This window comes from Centruroides sculpturatus, unplaced genomic scaffold (genome assembly GCF_000671375.1).
Source record: "Centruroides sculpturatus isolate CEXI.00-Female unplaced genomic scaffold, Cexi_2.0 scaffold1555, whole genome shotgun sequence".
NCBI classification, from domain to species: domain Eukaryota; kingdom Metazoa; phylum Arthropoda; class Arachnida; order Scorpiones; family Buthidae; genus Centruroides; species Centruroides sculpturatus.
In genome coordinates, this window is record NW_019385729.1 from 109,320 (window position 1) to 123,240 (window position 13,921).

The following is a 13,921-nucleotide window of genomic DNA, read 5'->3' on the forward strand; positions in this document are numbered from 1 at the left end:
ATTTAAACATAAGCATAGTAACGCTACAATTTAAACTTTACAACGGTTAACTGATTTTTGGGCCGCGCCCTATATTTTAGCTAAAAAAACAAAAAGCTTTATATAAAGACTTTAACCTTATTCTTGTTTCTATATATAATTATTCATAATATTGAAACGTGGCGACATCTGTGAGTGCAAAACTAAATCATTGGATAAAACTGATTCATTTTTCTGTAATAAAAAATCAATAATTTTCTAACTTCCACGTGCTTTGATAAAACTTTCATAAACAGAAGCCAAAAATGAATAACCATTGAACTAAACTCAATAAATTCTTAGAAGTTTATGAATCAATAACAAGGCCAGGTTTTTTTAATATGAAATATTACTCAACTTACTCAACTTGTTGCCACTTAAACTAAAATAGAAAATGTAATGAGTTCACATTTTCTATTATTATTTTTATTCTTTAAACTCTTTTATCATCTATTAAACTAAGTAGATGTAGTCAGTTGACATAAATTGGATATCGATATAATTAGCTACATGAGAAAATTTATCTCGTTCTTCCTAAAAGAATCGATCTGAGCTGTCATCGAAATTAATCGATAAAGTTTAAAAAAATAGGTTAATGTTTATAGCAAATTATCTATATAAATTCAGGTAATAAAATTTAGATTCTGAAGAGGAGATGTGTGCAATCTCTCACTCTCTTCCCCCTCTCTTATATATAGTGTATGTGGTGTATGGTGTGTGTGTGTATGTGGTTATCAATTCAATTTTTTAAATAAATTTTAATTAAATAACAATAAAAAATTTTAAATAAATTATACGAATTTGAATATTTTATAAATTCAAATTATATCAGTATAGGCTCTATAGTGTTATATATACAGCACTTTTATTCTGTGTAAATATTCTTTTACCCTTTAACTCTTTTATAGTTATAGGAGTATGTATAGCAATATATAGTCTACATATACATATACATAAAAGTGTATGCATAAATAATTATGGATCAAATTAATTATTTTTAATTAAAAATTGTTAGTTGTATGCATATAAATTCTTCGAATAGCTCTGTAAACATTAATGAAAAAATTTTTATCAGCTAGGAACAAGTAAATCTTGGATTAAATAAGTAATGCTTCAGAACAGGAGAGTATTGCATCATAAGAATCTTTAACATGATTATTTCATGGTTAGTTATTATGAGACGGAATTCTCGTGAGAATTTCCTACTGTAATTATCATTACTATTTGAGGAGGTTTGGCTTTACTTCTTTATTAATTTTCTCACATTTTATTAAACTTTCATACAGGTTTATTTTTTTATTTTCTCTTTCATAATTCGTAGTTTGATGGACTATTAGATCTGAATTTATCGTAGATATTAATTAAATAAACTATCTGAACGTATTTATATTTTATATTTTAAGTGAAATAAATATTTAAAAAACAATTATTTCTTTGAAATTTTATGTTATTCTTTCAAATAAAATTTTAAATTTTATTATTTTAACAAAATAATTTGATTTTTATTATCCAATTATATAATTTATATAATTAAATTCTTTTATATAAGTTGCTTTTATTATCGTAATAATTATAATGTTTATTTAAATAATTAAAGAAAAAGCATTACCTTTTATTTCTTATATTTTACGTAAAATATTTAATATATTTTAAATGAATATTAAGCATATTTTTATATTATAACAGAAAGTTTTACTAACGATTATTATATTTTGTATTCGATCATTTAATTATAATTAATAACGAGCAAAAATTATTGTGACATAATCACAATACCAGGATGCAATTTTTAATCATATTTTTAATTTATTAATTTAAAATATATGCTCTCCACCTCAAATTAGTAGTGTCTTGCTCCCGTACATCATAATTTTCCTAGTAACAATAGAGTCATGCTGGTCATCTACGTAACTCCGTTCCGTAGAAATTTTTGAATTGAAATTGAAATCACATGACTTCCGGTCTATACCGGACTTTCATACATAGCTATCTGACCTCCTGCCCCTAAGCTTTTTATATCTGGTCTTGAATACCATCTATATAACACCGTTCTAGAGATTAAGGAAGGACAGACGGACATACCATGGTGGGAATTTTATAGGTCTACAATTTTTTCAAAATGCAGCTCAAAAAGATAAATAATTATACAGTCGACCCCCTATAACACTGTTGATTATTCCGTTTTATATAAAATCCATGTTGTACGAGTCACTTAGATTTTACAAATACGTGAGCCGTTCANATATATTTCTATATACGGTATTGATATAGATTCTATACATATCAATGAATTGTGTGATAAGCAAGCATCAATCCTATTGGTAAACATGTCAAAAATACATAATCAACTGGTATCCATATGATAATCGGGAGAAGGAGTAGTGAACGAAGGAGTTAAGCACAGCCTAATGCGCAACAGCTAGGTCGAGTCTTACCTTGAAAACCAATGTTAGAGAGTCCTATGGCCGACAGCAACATCGTCACGATCTAGCAAACATGATGGTTGGAGAGTTGGAAACCTAGTTTCAACAGACAACCTCCACTATGCAGTTTAATCACCATAGCAACCGGGCAGAAGTCGATAAGAGTAGTAAAGGCTGTTTTCAATCGCACAACACACCGGATTGGAAGATATTAATAGCTACTTCCTAAGCATGATTTTTATTTCTTTTTTTTAAAGGACACTTCTATGCTCTTACTGAATTTTTGCTTTTCTTTTAACAATGTAAACATCCGAAATGTCACTTTCGTTAATGAACGTGGAATTTTTATTAAATAATAACTAAATTTTTTTATTAATTTATATTATTTTATATTAGATTTTTAAGTATTTAAATATTTAAAAAATTTTAATTAAAAAAAACTATATGATTTTTTTTTATTTTAGATTTATTCATAATATTGAAACGTGGCGACATCTGTGAGTGCAAAACTAAATCATTGGATAAAACTGATTCATTTTTCTGTAATAAAAAATCAATAATTTTCTAACTTCCACGTGCTTTGATAAAACTTTCATAAACAGAAGCCAAAAATGAATAACCATTGAACTAAACTCAATAAATTCTTAGAAGTTTATGAATCAATAACAAGGCCAGGTTTTTTTAATATGAAATATTACTCAACTTACTCAACTTGTTGCCACTTAAACTAAAATAGAAAATGTAATGAGTTCACATTTTCTATTATTATTTTTATTCTTTAAACTCTTTTATCATCTATTAAACTAAGTAGATGTAGTCAGTTGACATAAATTGGATATCGATATAATTAGCTACATGAGAAAATTTATCTCGTTCTTCCTAAAAGAATCGATCTGAGCTGTCATCGAAATTAATCGATAAAGTTTAAAAAAATAGGTTAATGTTTATAGCAAATTATCTATATAAATTCAGGTAATAAAATTTAGATTCTGAAGAGGAGATGTGTGCAATCTCTCACTCTCTTCCCCCTCTCTTATATATAGTGTATGTGGTGTATGGTGTGTGTGTGTATGTGGTTATCAATTCAATTTTTTAAATAAATTTTAATTAAATAACAATAAAAAATTTTAAATAAATTATACGAATTTGAATATTTTATAAATTCAAATTATATCAGTATAGGCTCTATAGTGTTATATATACAGCACTTTTATTCTGTGTAAATATTCTTTTACCCTTTAACTCTTTTATAGTTATAGGAGTATGTATAGCAATATATAGTCTACATATACATATACATAAAAGTGTATGCATAAATAATTATGGATCAAATTAATTATTTTTAATTAAAAATTGTTAGTTGTATGCATATAAATTCTTCGAATAGCTCTGTAAACATTAATGAAAAAATTTTTATCAGCTAGGAACAAGTAAATCTTGGATTAAATAAGTAATGCTTCAGAACAGGAGAGTATTGCATCATAAGAATCTTTAACATGATTATTTCATGGTTAGTTATTATGAGACGGAATTCTCGTGAGAATTTCCTACTGTAATTATCATTACTATTTGAGGAGGTTTGGCTTTACTTCTTTATTAATTTTCTCACACTTTATTAAACTTTCATACAGGTTTATTTTTTTATTTTCTCTTTCATAATTCGTAGTTTGATGGACTATTAGATCTGAATTTATCGTAGATATTAATTAAATAAACTATCTGAACGTATTTATATTTTATATTTTAAGTGAAATAAATATTTAAAAAACAATTATTTCTTTGAAATTTTATGTTATTCTTTCAAATAAAATTTTAAATTTTATTATTTTAACAAAATAATTTGATTTTTATTATCCAATTATATAATTTATATAATTAAATTCTTTTATATAAGTTGCTTTTATTATCGTAATAATTATAATGTTTATTTAAATAATTAAAGAAAAAGCATTACCTTTTATTTCTTATATTTTACGTAAAATATTTAATATATTTTAAATGAATATTAAGCATATTTTTATATTATAACAGAAAGTTTTACTAACGATTATTATATTTTGTATTCGATCATTTAATTATAATTAATAACGAGCAAAAATTATTGTGACATAATCACAATACCAGGATGCAATTTTTAATCATATTTTTAATTTATTAATTTAAAATATATGCTCTCCACCTCAAATTAGTAGTGTCTTGCTCCCGTACATCATAATTTTCCTAGTAACAATAGAGTCATGCTGGTCATCTACGTAACTCCGTTCCGTAGAAATTTTTGAATTGAAATTGAAATCACATGACTTCCGGTCTATACCGGACTTTCATACATAGCTATCTGACCTCCTGCCCCTAAGCTTTTTATATCTGGTCTTGAATACCATCTATATAACACCGTTCTAGAGATTAAGGAAGGACAGACGGACATACCATGGTGGGAATTTTATAGGTCTACAATTTTTTCAAAATGCAGCTCAAAAAGATAAATAATTATACACCTATATAAAATCATAAAAATTTCTTGTGTAAATATTTAAATTTTATTACATTTTATTTTATTTTTTGTACAGATTCAAGGAGTGAAAATAAAATAATTCATCGTTATTTCTCATATTTACCCTTAGAAAGGCAATTTATCATTTCTTCCTATTATATTCTATTGTGAAATAACGAAATATCGAAGTTTTTATTATTATTATACGTATAAAACATATTTCACAATCAGAGAAAGCGATCGTTTTTCCTCATTCATGACATATGATATATAAAAAATTCCTCAACTAGAATTTCAGACATACGATTTATTTATCTAACAAAAAAAAAAAAAAAAAAAAAAAAAAAAAAANGTGGTCTGAGTAGAGAAATTATAATTACGCACATCCTGTACTGTACATTTGCAGTATATGACATTTACTAGAATTTTTTTTTGTTATTGTAATAGTAGTTACTGTAGTCTGTTACTCTTGAAAATTGTCTTAGTAAACAATAGCGTAACTAATCTAATCTACTACTACAATAATAAAAGTTAATGCATTTCTTGTTACTATAGTAGTATTTTATTACTGTAATACTATACAAGTCGACCTCCCTATAACACTGTTGATAATTCCGTTTTATAAGAATTCCATGTTGTACGAGTCACTTAGATTTTACAAATACGTGTGCCGGGCTGTGAACGGCTCACGTATTTGTAAAATCTAAGTGACTCGTACAATATGGAATTCATATAAAACGGAATAATCAACAGTGTTATGGGAGGTCGACTGTATATAAAATCATAAAAATTTCTTGTGTAAATATTTAAATTTTATTACATTTTATTTTATTTTTTGTACAGATTCAAGAGTGAAAATAAAATAATTCATCGTTATTTCTCATATTTACCCTTAGAAAGGCAATTTATCATTTCTTCCTATTATATTCTATTGTGAAATAACGAAATATCGAAGTTTTTATTATTATTATACGTATAAAACATATTTCACAATCAGAGAAAGCGATCGTTTTTCCTCATTCATGACATATGATATATAAAAAATTCCTCAACTAGAATTTCAGACATACGATTTATTTATCTAACAAAAAAAAAAAAAAAAAAAAAAAAAAAAAAATTTTTTTTTAAAAAAAAAAAAAAAAAAAAAAAAAAAAAACAATTTCTTTTACTACCGTTACTGAAATGAATGGTTACTCACAAGGAACAATTTAATTTATATACATATACACTATTAAAAAGTAATCTCGAGAAACTTTAATTTAAAAATATATACAGGGTGGCCCAAAGTTTGTTAACCATATTTTGTATTTTATAAGTACACGTGTGAATATAAAACGTAAACTAAGTTTAGAACTCTTTGATAAAATAGATAGAAACAAAAATTAGAAAATATAATTATTCGAATAAAACAGCAATTTAAACTTTACAACGGTTAACTGATTTTTGGGCCACGCCCTATATTTTAGCTAAAAAAACAAAAAGCTTTATATAAAGACTTTAACCTTATTCTTGTTTCTATATATAACTTAAATGCATAGAAACTTGTATCTTTATGGGACATTGATAATTCGCTTTTAGCGTCGTTACGATCACTTGATTTTCTGAGTTGCTTGAAGCTTTTTATTATAGCAATTGAATACATCAATATTAGTAAAATCGTTTCTAAGTATTTTGTTGAATAATTACCTCGAAACTTATTCGTATTTTTCAAAACAACTCAATCTATAATGCATTGTATATCATGAAAAATCGATAATTCTTTTAAATAAACCATATACGCAAAACATAACAGTAGCCTAAATGAGTAAGATCTATCAAATTAAAATCAATTAAGGTAAAACCCGTGTAAACCGGAATTGCACGATGTCGAATACTTTTTCCGGTTTGACGAGTTTCCGTCTTGAACAGGTTTCTTCTTAATGTAAAAACATCGCTTCGTTCCGAGGAATTTTTTCCGTTCAGGCAGTTTCCTTTTTATTCAGGTTGCGCTTTGGACAGGTTTTACTGTGGATATAACTTTGCATTGTTTAATTTCAAGTTGTAATCTATTTCTAAATTAATTTTGCGAATATATAAAGCGATTTTAATGAGATCTAGTAATTTTCATGTTAAAATATATATATATATATATAAACTGAGCTTCCAAAATCAATAATAAACTGATTNTTTCCAAAAAGAAAAATTAATATTTATGATAATATGACGTGATTCACGTTAGTCAATTCCAGAAATTATGAGCAATGAGAACTCGAATATAAAATTAAGCTGTAGGAAGTAGAATATTATACAATATCATGCAAACTATATACGAATATTTCGTATCTCGAGATAAAATTCATTGTATCAATATTTATAAATATCACTCGAAGATTTTATAGGAAAAACTGGTCATTTACATAACTCCATTCTGGGGAAAATTTTTGAATCGAAATCACATGACTTCCGGTTCAGACCGGTAGTTTGTACATAGTTAATTGGGCCCTCCTACCCCGAAGCTTTCCATATCTGGTCTCTGCTTTTATTTATATAACACAATTCTCGAGATTAAGGAAGGACAGACAGATAAATTTTTTTTCAAATTGCAGCCTAATTAAACCAAAATTTTAATCAATACAGAACCTCTGACCCCTCTAACTAATTAACAAATCGGTTGAATTGTTTCTAAGCCACTTTCTCATCCGTCTTGATCACATCAAATGGCATCCATTCAAATACGATTTCCTTTACCAATCGGTTTTTACGTTTCATCTCCTCTTTTTCTTCCATAATAAAAGTCAATGAACCTGAAAGTCGTATTCTATGAAAATGGCCGATTTATATCATTGAGAAAGATTCAACTAAGTTTTTTCCTATATTACCATTCATTAAAACTCATATACATGACAATCACGTGTTAAGAGGGCGTGCCACAGTTCAATGATTAATAGGAAATTCTTGAAATTTAGAAATATTAGAATTTTTTTAATAATTTCTAAATTCCGTTTTAATGTTAAACGAATACGCATTGAGAATTCGATAAATTTTAACAAAATCTAATTTTTTAATTATATATAGCCTATATATATATACTTTCTATAATTAATTTTTAAAATAAGTTATTAAAATTATAATAATTTTGAGGTGATTAGGAGATGATTTTAGCTAAATCATCTAACAATTAACATTCAAACCCCTATTTAGCGTCGCCATTTGTTTGCCTTTAAACTTGGCACTAAATCGAGTGTTGCGCTATTTAAGAGAACGATACATCAAAATATATTGTATACTATTTTACTAAAAAATTATAAAACTGATAGCTAAATATATGCTTTACAACGTAAAACTTTTTCAGCTTATTTATAACATTTAAATGTAAATTTTAATAAATTAAAAACAAGATTTATAAATTAAAATCTCGTATTTTTTATCAGCGATTTTTCTCCGAAATTCGCATAAATCTGTCTTGTACAAGTAGCATCTGAATCAGCTACAAAATGCTATTCTATGACATTATGATTAAGTGCATCTGTCCTCAATGCTCTCGACCTGCATGGCGCCTGAAGAGATGGCTTTCCCTCAGGGACATTTACTAGAACTTATTTTTACCAAGAACATTCGTCCCTTCGGCATCGTTGTTAAAATTTCTAACAGAATTTCGTCTTAAATTATTTCTTAAATAGAAATATATTTATTGCTTCTATCTGAAATTAAATACATCTCAAATATACCAGAAAATCTTTTCATTTTCATTAATATTCTATTTTATTTTAGTAGATTCTGGCTGTTACAAACTTCAGAAACATCAGTGAAATAAATTATTTATATGAAACTCTTCGTTATTTTCTTAAAAAATTATTTAATTCTACAATTTTAATAGATTATCGCGTAAAAATTTTATAGCTAAATAAATTATTTTATAAATTTAATGGTATTTAAAATGCCTAACAATTAGTTACATTTTATTGTAATTAACTTTTATTATATAATTAAAAAATGTTATAAAATATAATATTAATATTTCAAAAATTTGCATAATAATTTTTTAAAAATTTTGTTAAAGAATCAAATTATAAAATTTATTTTTAAACGATAATTTATGTAAGTTTAATCCGGAAAATAATTTTTTTTAAATAGAATTTAAATTTTAAAAGAAAAATAGAACTGTAATTTATAACCAGAATAATATTATTATTATTTTAAAAGAAATGTTTAAAGAACAGTTAATTTTACAAATAAATAATTGTGAATATATAAACGATTTTTATTAAAATATAAATTTTTCCGTTTTATATTTAATTTTAGAGCAAAAATTTAACAAAAATTCAGCATTTTATTTAAAAATATATTAAAATAAACGATACTTTAATGATATATTTAGAAATTAGAATGGTTTAGATAAGTTAAAAATTCTTATGGATAGAACTGCTTATATTCGACATTCGTAAATCCCACAACATTAAAATTTCAGACTGTAAGAGCATTTTGAATAGAAGAAAAAATACGTCAAAATATTTACTGAATAAATATATTTTTGATTCTGCGTAGTCTAAAGCAAACAGGATAATATATGTATACTTCAAATGCATCTTTTATATTATAAATATTGAAGATATAACAATGCTAAAACATGAGAAAAATCGATAGAAAAATTCTTTTTTTAAGTATATTTATTTAATTATTTTTTAAATAAAAAAAATTTGGTTAAATATAATTAGAAAAATATTGATATACTATCCGTAAACACAGAGTTCAAAGAATAGGTGTAGTGTCTTTGAACTCGAGCTTACTTCACAGAATTAATCAATACAAAGTTGGATTTTGCTTATAACCACATGTTGACATCTTTTCGGATATAATAAACTTTAATAATTTAATTAGCATAAGATAACAATTTATACTAATTAATTATCCATACAGATAGAGCTTACGCTTAGTTAATTACTTTAAAATATCATTTTTATTATGTTTACTTAATAATAACAATTAATAATTAATATAAATAATATATTTAAATGAATTTTTATGAGAATTTTATAGGAAATTTTAAATACTTACACGAATTCCTACGAATTTTTCGTGTAGAATAACCCAGGATAATAAATAAACAAAGCAAACGTTTGAAGAAAATAAAGCCATAACTTCCGTCGTTCCCAAAATTTTCAAAGAATGTACAATCATATAATTTGATATGACCCAAAGAAGGCTAAAAAGACAACATCTACCGAAAAACTGAAGCAAAGTAAAATTCTTTTCTTGAAAATTCTGTATGCTTTCTCTAAAAATAAAATAAAAAAATGCGATTTAATATATTATAATCAATAAAATCTTTTTCGAAATAATTTTTAATAATATATTTACATTAAAATTTTTTTAACTGTGGTCTTTTCAGACGAAGAACAGGGTCTTAAACTTAAGAAAATTGGGAAAAACATGCAGTTCCACATGCTGCAGAACCATGTCGTAAAAAATGGAGCACTGTATGTGATAGTGCCTGTAGATGGTGACACGGTTGTCATTCTCTGATTCTCTGTGGTGTTTTTCACAGCATTTTTGACATTGGGTTGTGTGGTGTATGTAATTTTGAGCAAGTGTACGGTCCCTACCCATGCCGTAGCTATAACTGTAGTTAATATAATTCCATATGTGACTTTTTTGCCATGTTCGGTACAACACTGACGACCGGCAATTTTCATGTAAGGTTGATTGTCTGCATCACCTATAAAATATTTCAAAATATTATATATTAATAATTAATAATTTAATAAGAAAATAAGAAAGATTACATTCATTATTTTTACACATAAATCTGTGTCAACGTCATTTACAAGTATTGATAAAAATAAATTTTATCGATTAATTCTCAACAGGAATATCATTTCTGGAAATAGCTTTTTTCCACCTTTTTTNTTTTGATAATCCTCGTAGTTGAAGCACTTTTGATTCAATACTTTTATGGAAATGATTAAAGTTCGATAATAGCAATGCTTCATAATCTAACAAGCCCTACTTTAAGTAGGCTATGCTTTTAAACAATTGGAAAGCCATTATTCAGCGCCGGATTTATACATAAAGCTACAACAGGGGTTTCATACTATATGTTGAATTTAGGACCTTGTGCTTTTAAGAATTATTATTATTTAATGAAAACAAGCTGAATAATGAAAATAAGTATGCAATTACAGGATATACGGAATATATTTCTATATACGGTATTGATATAGATTCTATACATATCAATGAATTGTGTGATAAGCAAGCATCAATCCTATTGGTAAACATGTCAAAAATACATAATCAACTGGTATCCATATGATAATCGGGAGAAGGAGTAGTGAACGAAGGAGTTAAGCACAGCCTAATGCGCAACAGCTAGGTCGAGTCTTACCTTGAAAACCAATGTTAGAGAGTCCTATGGCCGACAGCAACATCGTCACGATCTAGCAAACATGATGGTTGGAGAGTTGGAAACCTAGTTTCAACAGACAACCTCCACTATGCAGTTTAATCACCATAGCAACCGGGCAGAAGTCGATAAGAGTAGTAAAGGCTGTTTTCAATCGCACAACACACCGGATTGGAAGATATTAATAGCTACTTCCTAAGCATGATTTTTATTTCTTTTTTTAAAGGACACTTCTATGCTCTTACTGAATTTTTGCTTTTCTTTTAACAATGTAAACATCCGAAATGTCACTTTCGTTAATGAACGGCTACAAAATGCTATTCTATGACATTATGATTAAGTGCATCTGTCCTCAATGCTCTCGACCTGCATGGCGCCTGAAGAGATGGCTTTCCCTCAGGGACATTTACTAGAACTTATTTTTACCAAGAACATTCGTCCCTTCGGCATCGTTGTTAAAATTTCTAACAGAATTTCGTCTTAAATTATTTCTTAAATAGAAATATATTTATTGCTTCTATCTGAAATTAAATACATCTCAAATATACCAGAAAATCNAAAATATTGACATTTTTAAATCCATTTATAAAGAATATAAAACAATTTAAACATTGTTTCTTTTTATAGAAACGAAGGAAATATCTGTTTCTATAGACTTAAGTTTAGAACGTAAATAAAAAATTCTATATATATCGATTGAATATTTAGAAGCGCTTGTATATATTTATATTAGTGGCAGATTTATGTAGGAAAAGAGTGCAATGCGTTAGGATCCGGTCTTTTGAGGACACGGTTAATTAATAACACATTGGCAAGAAAAAATAGCAATTGAAAACACGAGTGAATGAAGGCACTATGTTATAAAATCAATATTTTGAATGAATTGACGTTTAAAAATTTATTATGTAATTTTAAATTAACGTAGCTTTATCCATTGATAAATCTCGTGTCGTTTAATGTCTGAGATATTTGATGGTACCGTGTGATAGACAGATACGTCACACCTTCATCTGTGCAGAACAATCGGATTTTGAATAATTGTGACGTAACACTTCATCCACTCGTGTCTTTCTTACCGTGAAAAGTATAAAATATTTAAATATGCATGTTTTATATATATTGGATTGCAATTTTAGAATTTCAGACCTATAAATTTCCCCTGGCGACCTGTCTGTCTGTTTGTTCTTTCTTAAATTCGAGAACGGAGTTAAATAGATGAAAGTCGAAACCAAAAGTAAAAAGCCTAGGTTAGGACCAATTAACTATATATTCACTTCCGGTTTGGACTGGAAATCACGTTATTGCAATTCAAAAATTTTCTCCAGAACAGACAGATGACTCATTGTTAACAGGAAAAGTATGATGTACAGGGGTACGAGATTACTAAATTCAACATCATTCTACATCACTCAATATATAGGCCTATATATATATATAGATTCAAGTCAATAAGCTTTTTCTAATCTACACAGATTTCAGTAACAATTATATTAAGGAAATAAGAAAATAGCAACTATTAAAAGTAAAATTTGAAAATATCCAAAATTTATAAAGCTCAAACTCCTTTTTTTTTATCAGGACAGCGCTGTTTAGTAGAAACTTTTCTCACAAATTGAATATCGTGTTCATTAAAAATAAAAAATTAACTAAAAGTAAAAATTAAAATAATTTTTATTTTGATTTAATTTTTATTTTTTATTCCAGTTTACAAACAAATATTCACTAATACATTAAAAATAAGCCAGATAGAGGAATATAGATACCTATGATACTTAAAATACCTTTGACACGCAACAAACTTTTCCTTTATTGATTGGAGTAAAAGTAACTATTAGGGCCTATATTTATTGATATTATACTTATTAACATTTTTTGTTATAAAATATTATTTATAAATAGATCTTTTAAAATAAATTATTAGCCTGTTTCAAAATACAAATAAAAGAATCGTTCAAAAAAACTGTATTTTTCATAACGTTTATAGTTAATATTTTGATGTTCAAAGATATCATTCTTAGATGAAACTGTATAAAACTCTAAATGCGATTTTAAAATATAAGTAAAATAGTTTTAATTACAATAAGTTTTTAAAACTGTTACATTATCCCATGGGAAAAGTGGCTGCTTTGATTTTCTCATTATAAACTTAAATTTAAGAAGTTTATCGCCCTATTAATGCTAATCTATTATTCAGTAGTGGTTTATACATAGGCATTATAGGCTTTTGTCTAAAGCCTTACGTTTTTAGGGGGCTCAAATACACTCAAATATGAGCTTAAATGGATATTTACATCTTCTTTACTCAATAATAAGATTTGAGACTTTATATTTACTTCAAGTTTCGGTGATATGGCTTTAAAATACATCCATAAACATAAATATAAAAGGGGGTCTCAAGTTTTCCTTCTTGTACACACTAAATCTATTATTATACTGTACCTTCCATTGTATATAATATAATATACATTTAATTTTATTTATTAAAGTAGAAAACGCATAATTAAAGTTTTATTTATATTGAAAAACAAAGTAAAATTCAAAATTAAATCAAAACTTTCACGATTAAACGTACATTTTCTTTATTTAATTTTGTAAAAATATAATTTA

At 26.2% G+C, this 13,921-nt stretch overlaps 1 protein-coding gene across 1 annotated transcript in view; it reads right to left on the minus strand.

The window, feature by feature from the left end:
- The window catches only part of LOC111641596 (putative thiamine transporter SLC35F3), a 54,461-nt gene that overhangs the window by 20,730 nt on the left and 19,810 nt on the right, over nt 1-13,921 (minus strand). The window contains exons 2-3 of the mRNA XM_023387781.1: nt 10,270-10,627; nt 9,967-10,186 (exon numbers count right to left, since the gene is read on the minus strand). Coding sequence (XP_023243549.1) covers nt 9,967-10,186; nt 10,270-10,627 — 578 coding nt within the window. The remainder of the gene's footprint in view (nt 1-9,966; nt 10,187-10,269; nt 10,628-13,921) is intronic.